Source organism: Myiozetetes cayanensis, unplaced genomic scaffold, assembly GCF_022539395.1.
Source record: "Myiozetetes cayanensis isolate MyiCay16 unplaced genomic scaffold, myiCay2020 scf29, whole genome shotgun sequence".
Lineage (NCBI taxonomy): Eukaryota > Metazoa > Chordata > Aves > Passeriformes > Tyrannidae > Myiozetetes > Myiozetetes cayanensis.
The window spans coordinates 655,917-683,252 of NW_026087510.1; the positions used below are offsets into that span (position 1 = coordinate 655,917).

A 27,336-nucleotide genomic window follows, 5' to 3' on the forward strand; every position below is an offset into this window, starting at 1 on the left:
GGCTCCGCTCAGCTCACTTGGGCTCGGCTCAGCCTGCGGCACCGCCCCCGGGTAGGGGGACGGGCCAGGGCTGTGCTGGGCGGGGGCAGATGGAGGTCTCCCTGTGCCCTCCCTTCTTCCCTGCGAGCGGGATGGGGGTAGAAGAGGGTGTGTCCCGTATGGGGTGGGGACTCCACGGTGGAGAGGAATCGGGGTGACTTTGGGGGAGCAAAGGAAAAAGGGGGTCCTCGGGTTGGAGGGAGGAGAAGGAGGAAGACGGGCAGCAGCTCCCCGGCTTCACACCAGATTAGGTGACACCACACAGGGCTGCCATCACCCTCCACCCGGGACCCCCCTCAGTGAACCCTAAAAGGCAGCGTCAGCCCCCCACCCCACGGGGAACCGCGGCTGCTCGAGGGGGTCACGTACCCCAACACCGGGGGGCCTCTGGCAGGGCTGGGGACACTTCGGGGGTGCTGGGATGGGAGCACCAGCGACCTTGAATTTGGGGGGAAGGCACACACGGGAATTGGCACATGGTGCCATTGAATCCGTAATTAGCAATTGGTCACTTAATTAATGCGCTGGGGCTGATGTGGGAAGCAAAGAGCCTCCTCTAGCGAGATCCCTGTAGAGGCGTGGGGAGTTTGGGGAGGGGTCCATCGGGAGGTGTTATTTAGGGGGTTCTTTAATAGGAGGCTTTAGGGGGGGGAGGGTGTTAAGGGGGGGTTGTTACAGTGGCACTTGGAATGGGGCAAAGGTGGGGAAAAAGGGGGAGTCGGGATGTGGGGAACCCGGAGGGGCCTGGGGAGAAGAGAGGAGGTGTGGAGGAGAAGGGGTGATGGGGAAGGATGGGGGACACACACCCGGATGTGCACATCTGGGAGAGGGGGAGGAACAAGGCACTTCACATCTGGATGCACAGCAGCAGATGAAATGGGCCCAAGCACGTTTGGACATCTGGGGAGGGGAGGGGGCAAATGTGCCCCAAAGGGGCTTCACATCTGGAGGACTCTTGGGACACAGCTGGGGAGAGGGGAGGCTTTTCCATGTGCATCTGGGGCACCAAGGATCTCTGGGATGGTCACATCTGGGAGGGTTGGGTGGTCTGGGGGATGCACACGCGTTTGGGCAAACAGCTGGAGGCGTCCCCGGGGTCACAGCTGGGCACACAGCTGAAGGCACAGGGATGCTCGAGCACATCTGGAGAGACAGGTGTTTTCCATCTGTGCACATCTGGAGCCATAAGCTGGAGGTAGGTGAGTGCACATCTGGAGAGCTTGCACAGCCTTGCTTCTCCTCCCTCAGAGCTGTGCTGGGGCCTCAGACAGGCACACATCTGGACTCCTGTGCACATCTGGGACCATTCAACCTCACTAGCACCCTCTGGGCTCTCCATATCCCATCGAATCTGTCGGATCCAAAGCTCCTATCTGGGTGTCCGGGGGGTGATGCATTATTCATCCATCCCTCTGAGCTGGGCATGGAGAAAGTAAATAAATATTAATTTAATGGGAGCACAAAGCTTTTCCGTTTCTCCTGCTGGGGATGCAGCAGCCCAGAGATTTCTCAGTAGGATCAAAAAAAAAAAAAAATTATCTGTAAAATAACGGGTTTATCCAACTATTATCTGAATAATACTCCGGGATGGGAATTGTTGGCAAGGGTGGAAAATTAAAAGCTGCTATGTTTCCCCACCTTCTCCTTTTGGAGAGCTGAGCCAAGGGATGGGACATCTTCGACACGGGACTACAGGACAGAAAAGGATGTTAAATCCCCGGAGAGCTTTTGAGTCCCTTTTTATGGAGTGCTTGGAAGATGAGAGAGTTTTTAATGGGGGTCTTGGAGGTTTTGGGAGCCCCAGGGATTAAAGCACCTCTGTATTAATCCCGCTATGAGTCCTGAGGCTGCATCGATGGGCTCCCGGGGGTGACACACGCGCATCCAATACCTCCTCTGAGGCAGCTCGGGATGGGGAATGGAGACAAAGGAGCCGCCTCATCCCGATGGATAATCCCCCTCAGATTCATCCCCGTTAATCAGCTGGGCAAACAGCGAGCGCGGGGGCATTGCCTCCTTGTTAGCAGATTTATTCTCGCCGCCGCGGCGTTTAATTGCCGCTTGATTCGGCGATTAGCGGTTGTTTGCCCAGGCTTTGCCCAAATCACCCCCCCACCTCCCAAAGTTTTTAGGTCGAGGGGGGAGGCTTCCTCCACACTTCGTTGTCCTCATTATTCTGCCTTATTTTTGCTGCTTCCTTGCTCCTCTTGAATCATCTCAACCCTCGCTAGGCAGCATCGAGGGGGAAACTGAGGCACAAAGACCGTAATGAGGAGCGACAAGATATTTGTCTGGGCAAATGAGTGGCTGGGCCCCCCCTTCCCGCTGCCCGGGGGAATCCCTGGCAGCCCCGTTATTAACATTTCCCCCGGGAGCCCCCACCCCGAGCTGGGAGCTTGGCCGCAAAACGCGGCTTTTTGAATATTTATAGAGGTTGTGGCGGCACATGGGGCGGAGGGGGGGAGGGGAGAAAGGGGTCTGCTGGGGGTGGGGAGAAGCAATGCTGGGGACTGGGAGCAGCGGAGATGGAGGGGATGGGGCTGGAATCGTTTGGGGTGTTGCAGGGAATGATAGCGGGATGCTGTTGGGGATGGCACTGGGATGATGTAAGGAAGTAAACTGGAATGCTTTACAGGGTGTCACTGGGATGTTTTAGGGGATGTCACCGGGATTCTTTAGTGGATAATGCTGGAATGCCCTAAGGAATGATGCTGGGATCCCTAAGGAATGGTGCTGGGATGCTGTAGGGGATGATACTGGAATGCTGTAGGGAATGGTACTGGGATCCTTTAGGAAATGATACCAGTATGGTGTAGGTGATGACCCTGAAATGACCTAGGGAATGGCACCATGATACTGGTACGGTGTTGTTAATGACACTGGGATGCATTAGGGATGACATTGGGATGCTGTAGGGAATGGCACTGGGATGCATTAAGGGACAGCACTGGGATGCTGTAGGGAATGACTCTGAGATGCCATAGGGGATGATGCTGGCATGCTTTATAGGATGGTGCTGGGATTTTTCAGGGAGCATGCTGGAATGCTTTAGGAGATGATGGTGGGATGAATTAAGGAGATATGCTGGGATATTTGAGGGGACCGTATGGGGACATTTTAGGGGATGATGCTGGGATGCTGTAGGGGAGCAAACTGGGATGCTTTAGGGAATGTCACTGGGATGCTTTAGGAGATGAGTCTGGGATACATGGAGGGATGTCAGGATGTATTAGAGGATGACAGTGAGACACTACAGTGAAGCACATCGGGATGCTGTAGGGAATGGTATTGGGATGATGTAGGGAATGTCGCTGGGATCCTTTAGGGGAATGATCCTGGGAAGTTTTAGGGGAGTGCACTGCAATGCTTTAGAGGAAGACACTGAGATGCTTTAGAGGACAATGCCAGGGTGTGCAGAGGAATAATGCTGTTTCAGAGGAACACCCTGGCATACTTTAGGGGATGACACTGGGAGGCTGTAGGGGATGACATCAGGATGTTTTAGGGTATGATGCCAGGATTTTTTAGGGGATGATGCTGGGATGCTTTAGGAGAGCTTACTGGGATGCTTTAGAGGATGACACTGGGAAGATTTAGAGAAACACACTGAGGTGCTTTAGAGGGTGATGCCAGGGTGTGCTAAGTGACAAAGCTGGGATGTTCCAGGGAAGCACACTGGCATGCTTTAGGGGATGCTGCAGGGATGCTTTCAGTGAGCAGATTGAGATGCTTTAGGGGATGACCCGGGGGGACTCTGCGGGACAGTGTGAAGATGCCTCAGAGGACGGCTGTCGTGTCGGGCTGTCTGTCCTCCACACCTGGCAGGCGCAGAAGGCCAGTGGGTCGAGGTCTCCTCACGGGCATCCCAGCCCGCCTCATTACGGGCATCTTCGGGAAGCTGGAGCCCGTGTATTCTCGAGATGAGCGGCTTGGGGTATATTAACATCCCATTTCCACCTCTTTAATATAGAGTTTGTCGAGATCATTTATCAGCCGAGCCTCCCTTCAGGGCCAGGGGAAGCCGGGCAGAGCTCGGCAGCTGGGTCACGGCGAGAGGCGAGGGATGCTCATCCCCGAAGGAAGCCGGCTCCGGGTTTAACAGGTAGTGGCTCATGTGCGAATCGCTAGTTTGGGACCACCACATCATTGGGAAAGGCTCTATCAAAGCTGGGCTTAATTGGGTGGAAGGCTTGTTTGCATGGCCGCTAATGGGGGATCAGAGGGCCGGGGACCCAGCGCTGACGGCCTCACAAAGGCAAGCAATTACTTGCTTGTCTGCATTATGTATTAACCCATCTGGGGTCGAGATATTGGCTTTGAAAGGGAGACAAAGAGGGGGGCGTGCCGGTAGCCCCCGCGCCGAATCAGCCCGCCTGCGTCCCCTTTGTGCAGCGGGCAGGGCAGCTGGATCGGGATGCAGGCGCTCAGGATGCTGATGGGCACGGGCGCACGGCAGCAGGGCGCTGCCCCGCTCGGCATCCCCGCGTCCTCCCGAATGTATTGCATCGAGCGTCTTTTCTCGCCTTTCATCAGTCTCCTGCCCACGGCCACGTCTCAGGATAATTGCAGCTTTGGCTTTAATTAGCCACCGTCGCCATTAATAAGTTTATACTTCTTTTCAGCAGCTATTTTGGCGGCAGGAGGTTAATTACGAGCAGGTCAGTAAATTGCAGAGCACACTGCTCTGGGTCTAACGGCCCGTCCGCTCGGCTTTTCGGCGGAGTTTTAATTATCTCCATTGAATTGGAAGGTTGGCCGGAACAAGGTGGTGGGGGAGTGTTGGGGAGCAGGGGAGTGTTTCCCCACTGCTGCCCCAAGCTCCTTGTCCTGCCTTCCGCACATCCCCCCGGGGAGCTGAGAACGGCCTCAACTCATTGCACGGGTGAGCCCTGACTGAGAACGGCCACAAATCATTTCATGGATGAGCCCTAGTTGAGAACGCCCATAACTCGTTACACAGGTGAGTCTTGGCTGAGAACGACCACAACTCATTGCACAGGGCAGTCTTGGCTGAGAACAGACACAATTAGTGGCAGTTAAGTCTCAGCTGAGAACAGCGACAGCTCATGGCAGGGGTGAGCCCTGACTGAGAACGGCCACCATTCAACGCACGGATAGGAACACCCACAACTCATCGCACTGGTGATCCTGGCTGAGAATCTCCACAATTCATCTCACAGGGGAGCCCCAGCTGAGAACTGCTCATGGCAGGGCCGGGGCTGAGCTGAGCACGGTCACAGCTCATCACAGGGCTGAGCTGGATGTGCTGCTGTGGGAGGGCTGAGCAGGGGCCCCGCTCTCTGCAGGAATGACTGCCGGGGTGATGTGATGCGGGGTGGGATGAGGGGGCCCCCCCTGCGCTCCCCCTCGCCATTAGCGCGCGGTCAAATGGCGCTGCCGGGACGCGGGGCCGCATCGCAATCAGCTGCTCGCGGGCCCTAATGGGTGTTCAGGCCCTAATTAACCGCCACCCTCATTTGCATCCATCCCGCCACCCCACCCCCCACCCCCCCGGACCTCTAACTGTGGTCTGGGCAGCTCCGCGGGGCTCGGGGATGGGAGGAGCGGGGGCGCTGGCAGAGGGGGTGGCAGCCTGGGGGACACCTGAGCAGGGGGAACACCCCTCTGGGAACCCTTTTGGCACGGCCAGTGGTGGGTCCAGCCCCCTGGCGACACACAGGGCTGACAGTGGAGACATCCCTTTGGGGACGTGCCACAGGGGTGGCGGTGGGGATACATCCCTTTGGAGACACAGTGGCAGCGGTGACATCGCGTTGGGGACGCTCCACAGGAGTGGCAGTGGGTGCAAACCTTTGGGGACGAGGTGACAGCAGGGACATCCCTTTAGGTCATCCCTTTCGGGACACGTTGGCAGCAGATGTCTCCTTTTGGGGACTTGATGATGTGGGGCTGACATTTGGGACGTCCCTTCGGGGACGCGCGGGCAGTGGGGACACCCCCCTGGGGACACCTCAGCAGTAGGGATGTCGCTCTGGGGACGTGCCACAGCGGTGACAGTGGGTACAATACTTTGGAGACACGCTGGCAGCAGCGACAACCCCTTGGGGTTGTGGTGGCGGCAGGGACATCGCCTTTGGGGACACCCCATCCCTCTGGGGACGTGCTGGCACTGGGGATCTCTCTTGCGAACGCTCCCTGGGGACAGCAGCCGGTGACAAAGAGCCCGCCGGCCCCGCGACCCCCGCCCGGCTGGGGTGTAGGAGGGGGGGTCAGTGCTCCCCCCACCCCCTCCTGCAGCCTCGCGCCGCCGCCAGCCCCTAATCCCGCTAATTAGAGGGGGATAATTACAGTCCTGATCGCTCCGCGCCGCGCCGCGGGCAGAGACGGGCGGGGACAAGGACAGGCAGAGGCAGGGGGGTGTCCCCCGCCAAGTCCTGCCTCCCCCACCCCATTTGTTTAACCAACACGGCCCTAATTAAAGCGTTTAATTAACCAGTCCAGGCGGGGATCCCTTAGGACCCCTCTTAACCACCCCCCTTGGATGATGGGAGCTTTTGGGGGTGGTCTGGGAAGGTCGAATCTCCCCGACGCTCGTTAGTCTTGGTTTAACGAAGAGTTGGGGCGCAGCTGGGGTGTTCCCCCCTCCCTCCGCGAGCTGCCCCTCGGCTCATCAATCACGGCCACCGCTAATTGAGGTCCCGGGGCTGCGGGGGCACCGGGGCCGGGGGCAGCAAGCGGTGGGAGAAGAGGGGTCCCTGCCCGCTGCCCCGAAAACGGGGGGAGCCGCGGTGCTTCGGGATGCTCAGTCCCCACACTTCAGGGGTGCTCGACCTCGGGTTAAGAGGTGCCCAGACCGCGGAGGGGGGGATGCGCAGACCTAGAATTTTTGGGCTTCTGGGCTGCTCAGCCCCGACTCCTGGGACCGCAGAATTCGGGGATAGTCAGCTCCGGCACGACGGGAATGCTCAGGCGCGCGTTTGGGACTGGAGGATGCTCAGCCCCCCGTTTGGGATGTTCAGCCCCAGATTCGGGATGTTCAGCCCCACAGTTGGGGGCGCTCAGTCCCAGGCACTGCAGGGAAGGCTTTTGGGGTCCCAGTCCCTGGGGGTCTCCGGGGCCCCTGCCCGGGTGGGCGTCGGGGCCACGCCCACCCACGAGACCACGCCCACAACGAGACCACGCCCACACATGTAGTCACGCCCAAAGCACACGTGCCCACTCCTATGGCCACGCCCATCATTCAAACTCCGCCCACTCCCAAACAGGCCCCGCCCAACAATGCCACGCCCCTTGACCGCGCCCACAACAAACAACGCCCCCTCTCCATTCCCATGACCACGCCCCACAGCACAGCCCCGCCCCTGCCCCGCCCCTCCCCTTCACCACGCCCCCTCCCCGATCCGGCCACGCCCCCGGCCCTGCGCTGCCGGAAGCCCCGCCCCTCTGGCGGTGCGTCACTTCCGCCCGCTCGGTGCGCACCCCCATCATGGCGGCGCCCTGCGGCTCCTCGCAGCTCCCGCCGGCCGAGCCGCCGCTGCGCGTCCCCAAGATGGAGGTGCTGTCCCCGGGCTCGCCGGGCGCGCTCAGCGACGGCAACCCCAGCCTGTCCGACCCCTCCACGCCCAGCGGCGCCTCCCCTCTGGGCGCGGGGCCGGCGGCCGGCGGGGCCGCGCTGGGCGCCCGCGGCGGGGCCTCGCCCTCCGTCTCCTTCTCACCGGGCGGCGCCGCCGCCGCCGCCGCGGCCGCCGCCTGCCGCGGCATGTCCTGGACGCCGGCGGAGACCAACGCGCTGATCGCCGTGTGGGGCAACGAGCGGCTGGTGGAGGCGCGGTACCAGCAGCTGGAGGGCGCGGGCACCGTGTTCGGCAGCAAAGCACCCGGGCCCGCCATGTACGAGCGCGTCTCCCGCGCCCTGGCCGAGCTGGGCTACGAGCGCACCCCGTCCCAGTGCCGGGAGCGCATCAAGGTACCCCGGGGGGCGCGGCCCGGCAGGGGAGGGGCGGGCCGAGGGTCCCCGGGCTCGGCCCCGCCGCGGGTGGGTGAGCTCTGGGGTCACCCCCCCAGGGGATCGTCCCTCAGGGGCTCCCCGGGGAGAAGGGTTTTCCTGAGCGTCCTTTGGCGCTGGTGTGTGTGGGGCACCGTGTTCCCAGGGCTTAGCCCAGCCCTTGGCCCTGAGCGTGGAGCGCTGCGTCCTGGGGGCTCCATCCCATCGAGATCTCTCCCGCATCATCCTTTGGTGCCGGGTGTGGGCATTCTCTGGCCCTGGGTTTAGGGGCTGCAGTTTTCCCGAGCATCCTCCGGGCCAGGCACGGGTGTCCCCAGGGCTCCGCCCAGCCCAGCCCTTCCCCTGGGTGCAGGGCACCACACCCCCTGCCTCAGCTGCCTGGCTCCCTGCAGGTCCTGGCTGGCATCTCCTGGGTGCCACGTCCCATCTCCTGGGTGCCACATTCCCCGGGTTCCCCCCTTGCACCCACAGTCTCCAGCAGCACTCCTGAGACCTGGGCACTGGGTTCAGCCCCTCAGTTCCTCCAGCATGGGTGGGCTGTGGCAGCAATCACTGCTCCTGAGCAGGGAGGGATAAACTGTCCCAGTCATTCGTGTCCCCCCTCACGGGAACAGCCACAGTAGGACCCTCCCCCTGTTTTTTTGGGGCAGCCCTGGGTCCTCTCCTTTGACCCTGAGTGTGGTGGGAACCATGGTTGACTCTGTCCCCTGATGTGTCCCCCAGCATCTTCTGTCCATGAGGGGCTGGCACTGGCTGCTCCCTGAGGCCTCCTGGAGAAAAAGGAGCTCCCAGTTCCCCCAGTAAGGAGGAGTGGCTCGGGCTCTGGTTGCTCCTGCACTCCTGGTTCTCTCCTTTGCTTTGGAGTTGCTTTGCAGGGACCAGAGGCTTCCCCAGCTCTCCTGGGGCGTGCTGAGTCTTCACAGACCCTTTGAGTGATTGATAAATGGCCCCCTGGGCTGCGTTTGCCAGAGGGATCTTTACAGTTCCATCACTCCCTGGGGAAAGAGAGGCTGGGTTTGGTGCCCCGTTTGGGAGCAGCCACGTCCTGCTCTTACACAGAGAAGGATCATGTATGGGGCGGGAATTGATGTGGGGAGGGGTTGAGTTTGTAAACATGGATGATGTTTGGGAGGGTGAATTAAACTCTCTGAGCTCCCTCTGGCTTTTATTTCCCCTTTCCTGATCCGGGAGGCCCCTGCAGCCAACTCAAAATGCTAGTGGATTGAAAAAGTAATGGCTTGTAATTGCAGGGGCTCAGTGGAGCCCGTTGTTTCTCCCTTCCTTTTCCCATCCCTTAAATATCCCTGTGCCAGCCCAGGTGGGCTGGGACTCTCCAGATGTGTCCAGTCAGGCTGCCTTTGGTTGGCAAAATACGTGGAATAAGGGGTGCTGCAGCACCAGGAATGCCCGGGGTGTGAGTGAGAGATCCCCCCTATTGATTAGAACAGCCTGTCCCTGGAAGGAGGTGCTCAAACCAAACCCCCTTCCTACAGAAGCTTTGGTTTCTCAGTGTGTTTTCCACGCATTTGCTGCTCAGGGATCTGTTTCCCTCGAACACAAGAAGATACTTTTGGAGAGGAATGTTGCTGCACCGCTAAGTGTCTCGGAGTGCCTCGTTTTCCTGGCGCTTTTCAAGGTGCACGACGGCAAAGTTCCCTGGCGTGGTTTGGCTTTGCCTGACGGTTTTGGGCTGTGGTGGCATTCAGTGCAACATCTGTCAGGGACAGACCTCTGCCCCAGTTTTGGTCACAGCATTAATGCTCGGGGGGTGCTGGGCAGGCTGGGAGGAGACGTCTCGTTGTTAGGACAGCCCAGAACTGGCTGTTTGGGTTTGGACGGCGCTGTCGGATGGAGCTGGTTGTGGCTGCCCTGGGGCTGGAGCAAGTGTTTGGGTGACTCCCAGCAGCTGGAGCTCCTTGCAACCGTAGATTCTCCCCCATTCCCTTCAAAAGTGAGGCTTGAACACGGCTTTGCCCCTGAAATGTTCCAGCCTGAAAGAAACCACCGGTCAAACAGCAGTAAGAGGGCACCGAGTGATGTTTATCACCAGGAACAGCTCTTGGCAGACCTGTTGGATGTTTGTAGACCACAGGATGTCAGGGTGGGCTCTCCTTCAATGCCGCGATGCCTGACTGGGAGTTATCCGTGCTCCATCCCTTCCTTATCCGTAGTGTTCCATACTTCCATTATTTTGTGGGATACTGCCCATCAGGGAACGGCAGCGTGAGGCTTTGCTGCTGGATTATAAATGTAAATGGTGCTTCAGACATACCCTGTTCAACTGATACTATAAATGCATTTTAGATAAGGGCTTGACACTGGGTTGCTTTGGGATACCTGCCTTCCCTGGCCAGAGTCTTGAGGACCAAGCTGAGCTGGAAAGGAACAAGTCAGCTTGGAAGCAGAGAGTTTTCCAGTTGTATGGCATGGATGGGTTCCCTCCTAATTCAAACAGGGTGAGCAGGAAGGTTCCACTGCAGATTTTCACCCATCCCTCACCATCTGCATGTGTTTTTCTGCACATCAGCAGCTGGAACGAGGCTGCTGTTGGGTTGGAGCTGCTCTGGAAGGGTCTGTTTCAAATTTAGGGATTCACATGTAACTGTTCCAGCAGCTTTTCCTTTGGAAAGAGAGCTTGAGTGCGACTTGGTGGCTCCGAGGTCGGTGGCTTGGTGAGCTCAGCAATCAGGAGCTGCAGGAGAGGTGAAACATCTTGATTTCTGCCCCTTGCATTCCCAGAAAAGCTGTCCTGTGCACCACAGTTCTGTGTCACGCTGTATCCTTAATCCTTGCGTGTTCAGTGGCACGCTCTGACTGTCCCTGTGACAGGGAGCTGGTGTTGAGGAGCCATTCACAGGTGCCTTTCATCCAGCCCTCCTCCTATTCCTTGTGTTCCTCAGCAAGGATTTAGCCTGCTTTGTCTGTCCTGAAGTTCATCACCTCCCTGCAGCAGTTCACGGAGAGTCCTGTAGTTTTCAAGTTTGACCTTTGTGCCAGGGTTTTCAGGCACGTGATGGAATATTTGGCCAAACCCTTCCCATCCTTGCCAGGATCCTGCACCTGACAGTGCCATTTCAGCCAGGCACAGGCATCAGGAGTTCCCTGGGAGCTTAACTGTGAGAAAATGAGCTCAGGTGAGCTCAGGTGTTGCAGTTGGAGCTGCGCAAGGGGCGTTTTCAGGCAATAAAGACCTGTTTTGTTTTAAAGGAGTGTTCTTGAAAGAATGGTTGTTTTCTCAGAACCGGATTTTAGGCAATTTTTTAAACCCATGGAAGGATTTCTGCTTCTGGTGCTCCCATCTCCACGGAATCAGAGACTCACCCTCCTGATGGCACCTTGCTTAGCTGAGATGGGAAGGCAAAGACAAATCCCTCCTTAAAAGTTGCCATTAAAACTAATTCGGGAGCGTTTTCAACACGTCGTTTCTTCAGCCACTGCGGAAATGCAAGTTCTGCTTTTGTTTTGCCTTTCCCAGAGTCGATGCCAAGCCATTGATTCAAAGAGAAGCAGCTCCAGCATCTTAACTGCCAGCTGCAGGAATTTCCAAGTCTTGCTGCCCATCCCACTTGCCCAGGTGCTGGATTTTCCATGCCTCGAAGAGGCTGGTTCGGCGCTCGGGAAGAGGAGCTGGGAGTGCCACGAACCCCCATGAAATGGGAGGGATGGGAAAAAATGACACCTGAATACCGAGGAAGGAATGACAAATTACGCCTGACTGTCAGCTGCTGGTGTTTCTTGCTTTAAGCAGCGTGTGAAGTGGTGATGGCAGGGCTCGTTTGAAACAGGGCTATGGTTTTTGCTGCTTTATGATGCAAACTTGTCTGTTTGTAAATCTTGCATTAAGTCATTTTTAAGGCAGGAAAAGCTGCTTTAACGAGGCTGTCTCGGAAGCAACACTTGCTGTGATCTAGTATGACCTGCTGCACGTTACAGGAGGTTGGATTTCACCAGGAATCCCATCCTTGGGTCCGATAGAGTCAAGTGGAGCTGCTGTCTTCTGAGTTGAAGATCTCAACTGGTGGAGCATTGGTGTGTTTTGTAGCAACCAGCCAACCATCCACCTTCAAAGCAGCTTTGCCTTTAATTTGAGCCTACAGGAAAGATGGAAAGGGACTTTTTACAAGGGCATATGGTGTCAGGACAAGGGGGGATGCCTCCACACTGCCAGAAAATAGGGTTAGATTGTATATTAAGAAGAAACTCTCCCTACTGAGGCCCTGGCACAGATTGCCCAGAGAAACTATGGCTGCCCTGTCCCTGGAAGTGTCCAAGACCAGGTTGGATGGGACTTGGAGCAACCTGGTGTAGTGGAAGGTGTTCCTGCCCATGGCAGGGGGTTGGAATGAGATGGGCTTTAAGGTTCCTTCCAATCCAACCCATTCTGTGATTCTGTTTCTCGTGGATGTGGTTTGCCTTCATCTTGAGTTTCTCTCGGTCCCAGCTACCTGTCACAGCAGCTCCCTGGGCTTCAGCACATGCAGGTGTTTCAGTTACCTTTGGTTCTTTCTTTGGCTTAGATACATTCAGATGCACTGGGTTTCCAAGCTGGGTTGTTTCTTATCATCTCTTCAGTCCTTTCCCTCAACCCAGCTTCTCCCTGGGGGATCTCACGGGCCCCCATAGGTGGGAGCAACTTTCTATTGACATTTATAGCCAGGAAAAAGAAACTCTTCCGTGACAAAGAGCAGATCTAGTTGTTTTACTCCTTTGTGGGGCTGTGGCAGAGGGGGATCTCTGGGAGATCCCAATCATCTGGAGCTGCTCTCCTCAGCTGGGCTATTTGCAGAGCACTGTCATGCCTGTAATAATCTGGCTCAAACTGCACAGGCAGGACAAGTGTCTTTACAATCCAGTGGCTTGTGTAGCCATGTTGTGTGTCTGTAATAGTTTGATCTGGTCGTTCTGGTATACCTGGGTCATCCATTGCTCGTTCCATGGGTGCAGAATGGATCCCTGAGGAAGCTGGGAGCGAGCTGGTAGATTTATCTTGATGAGACAGAAACAGTTGATGGTCAGGAAATCATTGCAGAAGGACAAATTCGCTAAGTTTGAACATTAAATCTCATTTTTGAGATTTTTTGAACATTAGATTCTGGATTGGGCACACACAGTTTTTTCCTGTCAAGCTCTTTGACTATGGAGGACTTGGGAAGGTGTTAAAAATCCTCCTGATTTTTGCATACAGCTTCAAGCACTGGCATTCCTGGTTACATCCTTCCTGCTGAGTGTATAATTTGGGGCCAAGCAGATGATGCTTTCTGGACTGCTGTGGTCTCATCTGTTACTACCCCTTGACCACTGGTCCTGGTGAACATTGGGGTTCAAGCCCTCTTTGTCAAGGTTTTTAGCCTTCTGAATTACAGGAGGTGTTTCCCCCATGGTGCTGCCCATGTTGATGCTTTCAGCTGCTTGACTGAAGGTTGTTTTGGAGAGGAGCATTTTCCCTCTCACCTGTGGAATGGTTTGTGCTGCTCTTCCTCTTCTGGACGGGCTTGTGGCCTCGCTCCATTCGTTTGAGAGCAAGGACCAGCAAGGATCTGAGTCTGTGGTCTCCCATGGATTGCACATGTGACCTCTTGAGTACATCTCAGACCTCTTTTGATCCAGGCTGCTACAGTTTTGGGATTTCCATAAAAATCTGGTTTTGTGGGTGATGTAAAGATGCTTGTCCTGATCACAGTGGATGCATGAAACTTCAGGTTTGATTTTAGGAACGAACTTGTTTGCAAAGGCAAGATAACTTTACTCAGGTGTGGCCTTCATCGCTCCAAAGGAAGCATTTGAACAGATTCTGGCAGGACTGGGCTGAACCTTACTCAGGCATCTGATCCATTTAGGCTGGAAAAGGTTCTTTCTCAGCACTTTCGCTTTTCTGTCCCGGAGCCAAATCCTTCAGGAAGTGCCTGTGTGTTCAGGTACATGTGGATACAACTGAGGTCTCGCTCTGTGGTGCAGAGCATGGTTTGCTGTGAGGGCTGGTGTGGCCCCAGTGCTGTGCTGGGGCAGATGTGCAGCCAGCTGTGGGGCTGGAGCCTTTGCAGACAGGGCTGCAGCAGCTGCTGTGGGAGCTCTCAGGGGGCTGTGTGTGTGCAGGGCCCTCATGTTCTGCAGAGGAGCATCCCAGCTTGGTTCCTCGTGCTGGAGATGTGTCGAGGCTGTCAGCTCTGTGACGTGAGAGTTTGAGGTTCTGCTGTTCCCCTTTTATTCTGGATAAACCCCAGGAACGGGGCTTCTTGTAGTGATACCCAGTGTAAACCTTGTGTTCTCCTGCCTTGCACACAGTTTTTAACCTGAAAGCTCTTGAGCTGGAGCTATCGGACTGCTGTCACCAGTTCTGTTTCCTTCTGCTCCCGGGAACTCAGGAATGGAGACTTCCAAGACCTTCCACTGTCCCCTACAACCACTCCGGGCTTCAAAGGCCATTTCTTTTGTCCCAGTGTAGTTTCATCTCGTGTCGCCTGTGAGTATCCTGGCATGATGAGGGAGGGAGCTGTTTGATACTGCTGTTCTTATTTTGGGATATAGAGCTGAGAGCTCCTCTCTCCCATTAAGTAAAAGAGCATCTTCAGAGCTGAGTGTTTTGCTGAGTGGTGCTCAGGGCCATAGGGACCCCTTTAGGCTGCTGTTACTTAATCAGCTTAAAGAGATGATTGTGGACACAGCCACAGGCCACCAAAATACTCTGCAGAGCCTGTAGTGTCTCCCTGAGTAAGAACACAGATCAGGGATCTCGAGTTCCTTGTGTTAGGCCATCTCAGGTTATGTACAAAAAGGTCGCTGTGGTGTGGTTCTCCCTTGTTTTTTTGCTGGAAGGAAGACTGTGATGTCAACCTTCCTAAGTAACTCCCTAAGGCTTCTCTGATCCTCATCCTGCAGTTCCTGCAGAGGTCCAGGTTCTCCGGTGGCTTCACTCGTAGAGATGAGGACTCGTGAGTTAGAAATGGTGAGAAAATCCACGCTGAGCCTTGTGACTGTCTCCTCCTTTGGTTTTCCTAATTGTAAATTAAGTGGGGATAATCTGTCTTCGTGTTGCAGGCAGTGTTGCAGAACAATAAGCAAAAGCCTCGATCTCTTCCAGTCTGGGCAGTCACTGGGCAGTGATCAGGTCTGTTTTCAGTTACTTGTCCTAAATTTCCTGGTTTCTTGTGTATCTGTATCAATCTGTGTGTGTGCACTTTAGGAACCACGGAGCAGGAGTTGAGCTGGACACCAGGAGGAGTAGAGGAGGTGCGTAAGAAAAACCCAGATCCTAGAATGACCTGCTGGGAGAAAGCTTAAGGGCTAAAAAAATCTTCAGGTTTCCCAAAGTCTGAGCAATTATTTAGGTCTTACCAGAGTCTCTGAAGAAGAGAAGGCTGTGGGCTTACATGAAACGAGGCTGACCTGTGGTGTTGGGAGGGAACATCACAAAAACTAGAAGGCACTGCCCGTTGGAGACACTGGGGGGAACCTCTAAGAAAAAGAAGCTATCAGGAATCTCGATTCTCCAGCAAACAAGACCAGGGAGCCACCAGCTGCTTGGCCACAGGCCTTTTGGTGCTTTGGAAAGTCCCGAATTTGAGATTATCTCCCTCAAATTTTAGGTTATCTGCTGGCAGAAACAGAGGTAACACACCCAGGTGAGCATCTAGGCAGTATCCCCAGAAGCACTCTTGACCTGCAGGAGTAATCAGCAGTGACGCTATTGCTCATTTAGTTTTGTCCCCCTTTCTGCTTTACTCCCTTTAGTTATTCCACTAGTCTTCATTGACTTGCTGCTAAATTATTTTCATAGTAAAATAAGCCAGTTTGCAGCCTGACTGAAATAATTAATTACTACTGGGCTACAACCCAGTGTGAGATCCTCCATAGCCCCACTGGTGTTTGAAGCACAGGCTGAAAATAGAGTGTGAAAATAGAGTGGCTGTGGGTGTCGAGTGTTCCCAGAGGGCTTGGCCAGGAGTAGGGATGTTTTGGTGACAGTCTGTGTCGCTTAAAGGCTGCTAATAAATGCAGCTAGAGGCTCTAAATCTGTGTTTAACTCTGGTGGATAAACCAGGGCAGATGCAAGAACTGGGATTTGGGAAATATATTTTTAAGAAAATCTGACTTGGGGTGGATTTTAGAAAGAGGCTGTGAGTAAAACAAGAGTTTACTCTTCTCTGTCGGGCAGTTTGAGATACCACTTGGTGAGATTTGAGCTGAAAGGAGAGAAATTGGAGTGAGGAAACTGAATTTTAACAAGCAAGTGTAGCTGTACCCCCCGCTGAGGGAACCCACTTTGCACCTGGTGGGTGCTGACAGGTTTCAAGGCCAGGTTTTTGTTCCAAGTTGCTGTAGCCAGTTGTTTTCCCCCCAGCTCACAGACAGAAGCTTAAAATGTGCTGGTGTCCATCCAAAGAAGATCTGTCTGTTTATCCTGAGGCAGCAAAGGTAAAATTGTGAAGGGTTCCACCTTAAACCACCATAAACCACTGGTGCCTGTTGCTGCCTGTGTATTTATATGGGTCGTTTTTTATTTTGTGTTAATTTTGTGTGTTTTTGTTTAAAACAGCAGGGTAATACTGACTTGCTGCTTAGCAGTTTTGCTTCTGCTCCCAGGGCTCTGAATCTCAGGAGGAAACTGGTTAGAAATGTACCCCTTTCCTGCTGATGCTGTTAAACCAGCATATGAGGAGCATTAGGTAGGTTCCAGCTTTCTGGAGTCGTAAAAGTTCCTTTTTGGGGAATAAAACGAGTGTTTTTTGTAATGATGTGTCTGTTACAGTCCTCCTCCAGAAAGCAACAGTACTAGCCCTTCCCAAATTATTGCCTCTCTTGAATTCTAGAGGCAGCTTTGCCATTCAGGTTAGAACCCCAACAATCTAATAAATTCAACTTAAAAAAAAAAAGTTAATGTTTTCTAGCACTTTACCAATCCAAAACGCATCAAGTTCCAGCAAACCTGGGGCCTTTCAAAAGTAGAGCAGTGTTAGAATTAAAACCACATCAAGACCTGCGTATTAAGCTTTAGTTTCCTTTACCCCCAGATAGTTGTATGTTGCTCAGGATTAGGGGGAAAAGGTGGCTGGAACTTGTGGAGCAGCTCAACCGCTGGTGTGGGATGTCAAAGGGCTCACCAGAGGTAGAGGAGCCCTTTGCATCTGTGTGGGAGGTTTGGCCCCAGCACTGTTTGAGAGGCTGCTCAGACCATGCCACCTCAGTGCTGTTTCTTACTTAATGCTTGATATGGAAGTCTGGGAATTGGGAGCATTATTGATTTGACCTCTTTTAAATTTCAGCAGCTTCACAAGAGACAGAGTGAGTTAGTAAGGAATGCAAAAATGTGTAAGTAATATATATTTTTCTAGCTGAAAAGCTTAGGCATATCCATTTTGTACCTTGTGTCTTCTTACCAGAGTGAGGAAGGTTGAACTGTCTTTGCTTTGGGGGAAATCTCTCTCTTTTCTATTCTGTCTCCTCCCTGCTTCCCCCTCTCCAAGCTGTGGGCACAACACCAGCTCTGCTTTCTCCTCCTTGTAGTAGGTGTGCATTTTCCTGGCTGGTTGGTGTCTCTGACTGGGGGGCTCTTGGTATTTTGATTTATTTTATTTTTTTCCCTGTGTCCATAGCAGATCTGGGGATTTTTAATTTTTTTTTTTTTTTTATAAAAGTGGGAAAGAGAATAAATCAGCCATGTTAAATCCAAGGAACCTGTAGCTGCTACACAACTTGTCCTCTGTTGTGGTAACATTAATGCCAAGCGGGAACGTCTGGTACAAATGATGCTTCTTGGTGGGTGTAGATTAATTTGGGAGCGTTGCTCGTGAGTGTGGGGCAAATATGACCAGCAGAAATAACCCCCAAGCCCCTAAACTCTGCCTGGCAACCCTGTGACTGTCTGCAGGTGCCTGTGTGGTCATCCAGCCCAGGACCCCCTGGCTTAACCCACTCCTCTGTGTCTCAGACCCTCCGCAGGTGCTACAGCCGCGTGAAGGAGCACGGCGTCGGGAAGAGGAAAAGCAGCTACACGTTTGAGCAGCTGGAGCAGGTGTTTGGGCAGGGAGGATGGGACTCCCAGCCCTGCCAGCCCGTCCTCATCAACAGCAGCGGCTTGTACCAGGAGCTGGAGTCAGATGGCAGCACGATGGAGGAGTATTCCCAGGAGGACTGGGGAAACCACAGTCAGGACCTTCACTGCTACCAGACCGGAGAGCAGGAATTGGGTAAGAAATCCCATCCTGGCACATCTCCAGCCTCGGGTTTTACCTGTGCTCGTGCCTGTCTCACATGTGCTCAGTACCAACTTCCATCTCTCGGGTGTGATGTCCTCAGGGTGCTAAAACACATCCCTGGGGAGAAAAGGGACGGAAATCCCCCAGTCAATCAAAAGTAACATGTGGTTCTTGAAGCATTGTAGAATCAGAACTGGAGTTTGAAGAGCCTGTCAGGAGGAAAGAAGGGCTATGTGGCCAGAAATGATGGAGGAGGTGACACCTTCCCTGTCTCTTCTTCTGCTCTCAGTTTCACTTCCCTTCATGGGAAGTAAAATTCCCTTTCAGTGGTACCTGAGTGTTATCATTCAAACACCATCTGCTTAAATTGTGAGCAGAGCTTCAACCTGCTGCTGGTGACACCAAGAACTATAAAAAAGTGTTGCTTCTTCTCTGTACTCTGCTATATTGAAATTAAACACATAAATACGTTTATATCCAGGTGCGTGGCCTTTTTTAAATACAAAAATAGCAAACAAACTCACAGTCGAGGATTGAGACCTAAACCAAACTCCTCCACGTGCTTTTCTTGCCTGAATTGTTGCTGTCTCTACGTAAGAATCAGTCTGTTAATTAATTTGGATGTTTAGTTGTTGCTTGTGTGTTATGTTAAACAGAGCAAAGTACCACATTCCCAATGGAAAATGCACATCAATCTGAGCAGTTCTTGGAAGAAGTGGCTTTCTTTAGGCATATTTCTCCCTCTTGAGCCACTGCTCTTATGGGGATGTGTTCCTCCCTTGCCTGAGCACAGGAAACTTGACCAAATTCAGTGGAGTTGCAAGTGAAGAAGGTGAATTAGGTAAAGGCTTTTTTCCCCCATTTGTAGGATGAAAGAGGGAGAGGAGATGCAGTCGGGTATCTGTTCACGTCTGTGTTTGGGGGACTGGTGAGTCAGGATGCTTTGAAAGAGCCTTAAATCACGGTTTAACGTTAACATTTTCAAGTTGGCTGTTAACTGCATTCCAGTTCCTCAGACTTCTTCCCTGGGGGATTTAAAAATCAGAAATATGTGGGAGAGAAACAGTGGGGAGAAGAAAAACGTATGTAAATGGCGGCTAATTCTGTCTGGTCTAGCTTGTTTTGGTGAGTCAAAGCGGGATCTCCTGGTTTGTCACCGTTCTCGGGGACGTTTGCGTGCGCCGGGGCTGACGATGCCCTTCGTGCTCAGAAGCTGTGAGCAAAGCACTTGGCACACAGCATCTAAATGGAACACAGATGCAGTTCTGCTGCTGCTTGTCTTCAGCTGTGCCATTGGAAGCAGAGTTGCCTTTTTTCTCTCTTTTTTTCCTATTTTTTTTCCTATTTCTTTAAACAATGCAGTTTGCAATTCGGTCGATTTGTGATTTAACAGCAGGGGTTGGAGCCTTGTCCTTGAAAGGTTTTGCACTTGCAGAGAGAGATTCAGATCTTAACTGACAGTGTCCCTTCCAAGTTAAAGAAAAACCAAATCAATTACAGAGGGTTTAGGAACTGGAACTGTCTCGTGCAGAACTCCAGCAGACTGCCTGGCTTAGGAGGCAACTCTGATTTATTTTTTATTTAATTTCAGCCTCTGGAAAATAACATAAAAAATAAAAAAGGCCCTAAGTATGTGATCTAAAATATAATTATGTGTTGGAATTTTACCTTTCAGATGAAATGCCTACCACAAAAAGAACACTAAAGATAAAACAGGAGTCTTCAGAAGACACGCAGTAAGTAATTTATGAATGTTTTACCCTGGAATGTATTTCCCTGGGGATGTTGTGCAGGAGGGGAGGATATTTGAAACTTCTGATTATAATTATAAATACATTGTGCAAGGCTATTCATACAGTTGAGTCTGCTTTATGCATTATTCCCATTACCTCAGAACAGCTGAAAAGCTTCACAACTCTGTTTCTCCTTGACTTCACCATTCAGCAAATGAAACGAGGCTTACTACATGGATGCAAGGACTTAAACCACGGATACAATCCGCAAGAAAAGCTCCCTTCCTTGGTGGGAAGGCATGCCAAAACTTGGGAGTCTTTCATTTTAGTTTTTATGACTTTCCAGACCTTATTTGTAACCTTTTGGCTGGGTTAGTGCAGCAAACACTGGAGCATTCTGAGTGCTTTGAGCATGTGAATCTCCCTCGCCAACAATAACACGGAGCATTCCCAAAAATGAAAGGAATTGTGCTGGGTTTACTCCATCTAGGACTGCTTTCTGCCAACCTTTAGGGTTGTAAAACCCCCGGGGTGGTTGTGGATCCATCTGTGGGGGGAGTGAGCCACAGCAGCCAGGCTCACAGACCCTTCGGGCTGTGTTCCACATGGGAGCTCCCCCACCAAGGTGGCTTGTAGTGTCATCTGGAGTCAGTCTGGGGTTTTCCATGGTGGAAAACGAGCTCCTGGAGCGTAGGAGGTCACCAGCACTGGGAACAGCAGCAGAGCGCCCCTGGTGAGTCATACACAGAGGCTTTGTACTGTAACTCAGTGAAAAAAAACCCTCATAAACATAAAAAAACCCCAAACCGTTAAAATATGAATTAAAAATAAAATAATTTAAAAAGGAAATAATAAAATAAAAATAATTAACAAAAAGCTTCCATTGTAGTGCCGTAGCTTCATCAAACTTCTCACTTCAGGTGGATTTTCACGTACCCAAAGGTGACTTTTTTCTTCACATGGAGCAAATTCAGTTTAGCAACTCAGGGACAACCTGGAGAAGAGTAACATTTTGCAGTATAAATGTTGTTATTGAACAGTTTCTTGGTGCTGTTATGGAATGCAGCCTTTTGGGAGCTGCATAGCAAAATAATCCTCAATTTTCTGAGGTGAAGGCTTGGACTACCTGAATTTTCTCTTCCAAGTTCTGTACATGGACAGCTGGACTAGGTTTTGATAAATTAGACCTTTCGCAGTTTTATGGTCATTTTTTCCCCCAAATTCCCCCTAAAATACACTGGAGTCTCTGAACTCTGGGACATTTTGTGGCGTGTGACAGTCCTACGTGCTCAGTGGAAGCACAGAGCATCTTCCAACACACAGATTTGCTGAAAGCTGATTTTCTTCTTGTCTGTGAGGGGAAGGAACTTCTAGACTCTGACTTCATAGGTTAAAAGCAGTCAGGAGTAGTAGGGCTGATACAAAGATAAGATGGGTATTTGTTATCTTCAAAAAATAGATTTGCATCTAAAAGTCACAGAAGATTAATAGTTGCCTAACTTTTTACCTCTTTGTGTATGTTTTAAAATGTAGATAACTTAGTTCAAAGTCGGGGCACTTTGGTTCATCTGCAGTCTTGGTCAAGTGCAGATTTTCAGCAGAAATAATCTCCATAAAATTGTTCAAATTATCTGATGAACCTTGTGCTATGCTTTTGGACATGGAGAATCAGAATCCCAGAATGGTTTGGGTTGGAAGGGACCTTAAATCTCATCTCATTCTACCCCCTGCCATGGGCAGGGACACCTTCCACTATCTCAGGTTGCTCCAAGCCCCGTCCAACCTGGCCTTGGACACTTCCAGGGATGGGGCAGTCACAGCTTCTCTGGGCAACCTGTGCCAGGGCCTCACCACCTTCACAGGGAACAATTTCTTCCCAATATCCCATCTATCCCTGCCCTCTAGCAGTGGGAAGGCATTCCACCTTGTCCTGTCCCTCCATCCCTTGTCCCCAGTCCCTCTTCAGCTCTCCTGGAGCCCCTTTAGGCCCTGCAAGGGGCTCTCAGGTCTCCCAGAAACCTTCTCTTCTCTGGGTGAACACTCCCAGCCTGGAGAAGAGAAGGCTCTGGGGAGACCTCAGAGCCCCTTCTGGTGCCTAAAGGGGCTCCAAGAGAGCTGGAGTGGGACTGGGGACAAGGGATGGAGGGACAGGACAAGGAGGAATGGGCAGGGTTAGATGGGATGTTTGGAAGGAATTCTTCCCTGTGAGGGTGGGGAGGCCCTGGCCCAGGTTGCCCAGAGAAGCTGTGGCTGCCCCACCCCTGGGAGCGTCCAAGGCCAGATTGGACAGGGCTTGGAGCAACCTGGGCTAGTGGAAGGTGTCCCTGCCTGTGACAGGGATTTGGAATGAGATGAGCTTTAAGGTCCCTTCCAGCCCAAACTGTTCTGTGAGTCTGTGACTATGAGGAGTTCCCATCTTCCCAGTGTCACCTTATTTTTGGTGGTGTAGGAAGTAAAGGGCAACAGGTATCCCATGTCCACATCCTGTGCTCCATCAAGATGCTCCTTCCCTGCAGTAGCTCTGCTGTTGCCTCCCCTTGGCACACTGCTGCCTCCAAATAAACTGCTTTGAAAAGTGAAAGGCTACTTTGAGACTACTCCTCTGTTTTGAGTTGATTTGAGGAGTAGTTTGATTCACTGCAAGTGCTGGGAGGATGAACTAGGAAAAGCTCGTGGAACTTCACTGAGAGCAACTGTTCTGACCCCTTTGAAGTCTGCTTGGTTTGGAAACAGCGCCTTGGAACAAACTCACACTGGTTCTTGTCTCCAGTCTTTCCTGATTTGAATTGCAGAAGCTTCCAAGGAGGAAGAAATGCAGATCCCAGACTCCAGCAGGGAGGTGGTGGTTTGAGGACAGGGGAAAATCCAGCTCTAGGGCACCTTCTGCAGCTGACAAGTGAGATTGTCCTGAGACACGTGACAGGGTAAACCCTCTGCTCTGCTCCGCTCCCATTTTTATCTTGAAAAGAGAATAATATTAGCAGTATAAATAAGAAAAATACATAAATGCATATTAAATAAATAATTTTAAATAGTTCAACAAATGACAATTAAATTGTAATTAATTATAAATAAAGAAATAAGACTTACTGCTCATGATACCTCTGCTTGGCATGGGGGTCCTGGATAGAGCCTGGGAGTGGGAAGCTCAGCTGAGCTGTCGAGTCCCAGCATAAGGGAGGAGATGCTATAACTGAAAGGCAAAACTCCTTAAAATTCCTCTTTTCTTGTTTTCCTCTGTGCTGGAAGTGGTGAGTTCCCTGTGGAAACCCCTTCTCTGCTGCCAGAGATCCCCTCTCGTGGAAAGGCTCCTGTTCCCCACAGGAGCAGTTGGAGTGACTAATGCACCCAAGCTCCAGCTCTGGATTGTGCCGAGCTAAACTAAGTATATTTATAGTACAATTAATAAAGGTGGGGGCTTTGCTTTCGGTTCCTCGCTCTGTTCCTCCGCTGTTGAATGAAAACCTGCCCACGCCGCACTCTCCTGGCTCTGCCTGGGATGGGAATCCATGTGCAACTGGAGCTCAGCTGCCGGCGGGAGCCGAGCGCGCGTGCCAGCGGTGAGACACGGCACTGGGCTCCGGCACTGCCCTGGGCCCTGGTCTGTCCCGTCCCCCTGTGCACAGAGGGTGAACTTGCACTTCCAAAAGACACTTTTCAAGGGTGGCAAAGCAGCAGGGAAGCTTCAAATCAGCGTTGCCACAGTGTGTGTGTGTAAATGGAAGTGGATTTGGGGTGAGCAAGTGTTCTCCTTGCCTGGGATTTCTCTCTGTTGCTGCCGGGCAGTGGAACTGATTCCTCAGGAATGACTTGCAGTAAGAAACAGGATTTTGGTGGCAATGGAACAGACATTTTTAAGAGCCCCTGGCCCAAACATGGCTCTGCTTGCCCAGCCTGTCCCTCCTCTGTTCTCTAGAAACTCGGTTACACTCCAGTCATGGCAGAGATGCGCTTCCCAAAATGTCTTTTAAGGTCTATCCATGGATTTTCTGGCATGGTTGGTGCTGCAAGATCTTAAGGAACCCCCAGGGCGGAGGGAAGTTTCTGCCCCACAGAAGAAAAGCACTGTTGCCTGGTACAGTTTGTACTCTTGGTGGAGTTTGGGAGGAGAAAATGTCCTCTTGGGAATGTGGTGACTCCCCAGTTCAGGCTTCCAGACGTGGCACAATGAATAAAAGGAAGGAGACTTGCATGGAAGGAGCTTTTACATCCTGTTTGTTGGACCAAGAGAGGTTTCTCCAATAGCAAACGAGTTGCATTATCTTCCTACACCTTTGATCATAGGACAATAACTCCTCAGATTAGGAGTTCTCCCTGCCAGATAATCACACCCTAATGGTCTCGTTCATCCCAGAGGAAACTGCTCCAGCTCACCATGGGTGCACATGGATGCTCTGTCCTGATGTCAACCACTCCATGGAACCTCACTACTGGGAGTGCAAATAGCTCTTTGGGAGCATGGGGATTTTTTTATTGCCTATCCGGAGGAATTCCCCTGTTCAATCCACAGGATCCAGAATGTGTCTGGATGTATCTTCTACTCCAGGGTGTTGATCACTTGAGCCGTGTTTCTATCCCAGCACTGGGACTGAGACCTTTGGAGCAGCTTGATGTTTCCATTGGAGTTTTTACAATTAATAGTCCTGTTTGCTGGCATTACTTTTGGGATAACAATGAGGTGGAAGCCTTTGGAGTGGCAGTTGTAAATTGGGAATGCAGCACACGGACCACATGTCAATAGAAACCCGTGGCTGTATAGAATGACCCAGTAGTTAAGTGTGGCTTTATTCAGCAATGCCAGACACCTGTTTCCTTGGAGTTTCTTTGATACTGGGAGGAGTTTGGGTTGGGTTTGTTTAGATTTTGCCGAGATTAATTAAAAAAATTCCCCAAACCCATCATGGGGTAGTTTCAGTCCATAAACTCCCCCAGCTATATTTATAATAATAATAAAAATCAACTGAGAAAGCCGATGGGGATTAATGTTTTCTGAAGATCTGTGTTTTTGCCAGGATGGTTTTCCAGCTCTGACTCCTTTATCCTTCTCTCCCTCTTCTTTAATTTCCAGGAAGCGTGACGTCATGCAGAACATTATGCAAATCTTGGAGTCGGTCCAGTTGAAGTGGGAGCTGTTTCAGAGCTGGACAGACTTCTCCAGGCTCCATCTTTCTAACAAACTGGCCATTTTTGGCATCGGGTACAACACCCGCTGGAAGGAGGATATCCGTTACCACTACGCAGAGATCAGCTCCCAGGTCCCCCTCGGCAAGCGGCTCCGGGAATATTTCAACTCGGAAAAACCGGAGGGTCGGGTGATCATGACCCGAGTGCAGAAAATGAACTGGAAAAACGTTTACTACAAATTCCTGGAGATCACCATCAGTGAAGCCAGATGCTTGGAGCTGCACATGGAGATCGACTGGATTCCCATCGCTCACTCCAAACCCACCGGGGGGAACGTGGTGCAGTATTTGTTGCCAGGAGGGATCCCCAAGAGCCCTGGCCTGTACGCCATCGGATACGAGGAGTGCCACGAGAAACCCCCCTCCCCGCTGGCCGAGCACCGGGCGCCCGACCCCGGCAATGAGACTCCAGGGGAACTGGAGGTCCCCTCTCCACAAGCCTCCCTCCGGGTGGATATGGAGTCTGCCCGGATTATCTATTGTTACCTTGGCATCGCTGAGGTCCGGACTCTGCAGCAGTGCCTGTTTTTACACTTCCAGGCAAACACCAAAACCTTCAGCAAAGATTGGGTCGGGATCAACGCCTTTTTATCTCAGAACTGCGTCGTAGAGCCCGGCGTCTCGCCCAAATCCATCTACATCAAATTTGTGGAAGTGGAGAGGGATTTTCTGTCTGCCGGCTCTTTGGTAGAGTGCCTGGAAAAAGCCATCGGGTACCCCTTAAAATTTAACAACTGAGTCTCGTCCTTCATAAGGATCAGGGCTTTTCCGCCCCATTTTCCATCTCACTCGGATCCTGTCCGTTCACAGCCGGCGCGTCAGACTTTCCCGCGTGTTGGGATGCGCGGAGGCTCAGGCGGCGCTTCCCACGCGCCGGGCCCGGCTCTCTCCGCGCCCGCCGTTTCCCGCTGGAGCGGCGTGGTGAGGGGGAGCCCCCGGCCCGTGAGACGATGGTCGGTACATTCCACACGGGACGAGCTCGTGCACGTGGCGTTTTCATACGGAAACTGGGGGTTTGGGCTTTCCTTTATTCCACGGTGTCTCATTCGGACGCATCCGTCTCTAAGTGTTATTCTGGATCTGAATCAATAAGCAATAGATAACGGCGAGGGAACCCCCGACGGCCCGGGGACTGTTTTTCAAAGCCACCCTTAGATATCTTGTATATACTTTAGAACTTCACTTTTTTCACCATTGAGTGTTCTCCTCTCTCCGAACAGTGTTGCCTGCAAAGACTTTGGTTTCTGTGATGTATTTCACTTCCTCAGTAGCGTTGCCATATCTACTTTTATTTTATTTTATTTTTTTAACATTAAAATAATTCCTGGCCTTTTTATTTTTCTCTGTATCTTTTTCTCTTTTATTTTTCTCTTTATTTTCCTCCTTATTTTTCTCTTTTTTTATCACTGTCTTCTTATTTAATCCTGTTTTTTCTCATTATTTTTCTTTCTCTATTCATCTTTTTTCTTTTCTCTTTATCTTCTTTCCTTTTTTCTTTTTTATCTGCTTTCCTTTCCTCTTTTTTACCTTCTTTCCTTTTTACTTTTTTAACTTTTTTAATCTTTTTTCCTTTTTTATCTTCTTTTCTTTTTTCCTTTTTTAAATTTTTTTTAAATTTCTTTTTCATTTTGGTGTTTTCTTTTTCTTTTGGTTCTTTTAATTTTGGGGGTTTTTATTATTTTTATTTTCTCTTTTTTTTTAATTCTTTTTTTCTTTCTTCTTGTCTTTCTTTTTTCTTTTTTTCTTTTTTTCTATCTTTTTTCCTTTCCATTTTTCTTTCTCTTTTTCTTTCCTTTTTTCTTTCTCTTTTTCTTTCTTTTTTCCTTTCCTTTTTTTCTTTCTCCTTTTTTTTTTCCTTTCTTTTTTTCTTTCTTTTTCTCCTTTTGGCTCCCCTTTTTTTTTTTCCCTTACGGGTTTCCATAACTCTCTGTGAGAATAACCTGGCAGCTGGGAAAACATGATGGTTATTTTTATTACTTGTTTTATTGTTGACCCATTGCTTATGGATACAATCAAAGCTGTGAGAAGGGGAAGGTGGGGAGGGGGACGGGGTGGGAGGGGGTGGGGGAGGACGCATTTATGCCTTTGCAGCGTGTTCCTGGTCCAGCCCCGCGCTGGGACCGGTGGGTTTTATTTCCTGGAGCTCATCCATCGGTGACGTTGTGACATACGATGAATGTGTCGGTCCTAATAAAATCAAGCAAACACTTATGGGCTTCCAC

The 27,336-nt window shown here is 51.5% G+C and overlaps 1 protein-coding gene across 10 annotated transcripts; it reads left to right on the top strand.

Moving 5' to 3' along the window:
- The first annotated feature begins 7,463 nt into the window (after nucleotides 1-7,463).
- MSANTD2 (Myb/SANT DNA binding domain containing 2) lies at nucleotides 7,464-27,140 on the top strand. 10 transcript variants are annotated; one of them, XM_050322828.1, is made up of 7 exons: nucleotides 14,987-15,232; nucleotides 16,344-16,417; nucleotides 16,539-16,668; nucleotides 17,266-17,311; nucleotides 17,931-18,189; nucleotides 19,874-19,934; nucleotides 25,000-27,140. In XM_050322828.1, exons 4-7 carry the CDS (start codon nucleotides 17,300-17,302, stop codon nucleotides 25,850-25,852), a joined length of 1,185 nt encoding a protein of 394 aa, XP_050178785.1. In that variant the 5' UTR covers nucleotides 14,987-15,232; nucleotides 16,344-16,417; nucleotides 16,539-16,668; nucleotides 17,266-17,299; the 3' UTR covers nucleotides 25,853-27,140. The 10 variants fall into 10 exon arrangements, 9 of the variants coding, with proteins under 9 accessions (XP_050178782.1, XP_050178783.1, XP_050178789.1 ...); XM_050322830.1 differs by having other exon boundaries at nucleotides 16,344-16,668; nucleotides 17,269-17,311; XM_050322827.1 differs by lacking the exon at nucleotides 16,344-16,417 and having other exon boundaries at nucleotides 16,586-16,668.
- Nucleotides 27,141-27,336: the final 196 nt, after the last annotated feature.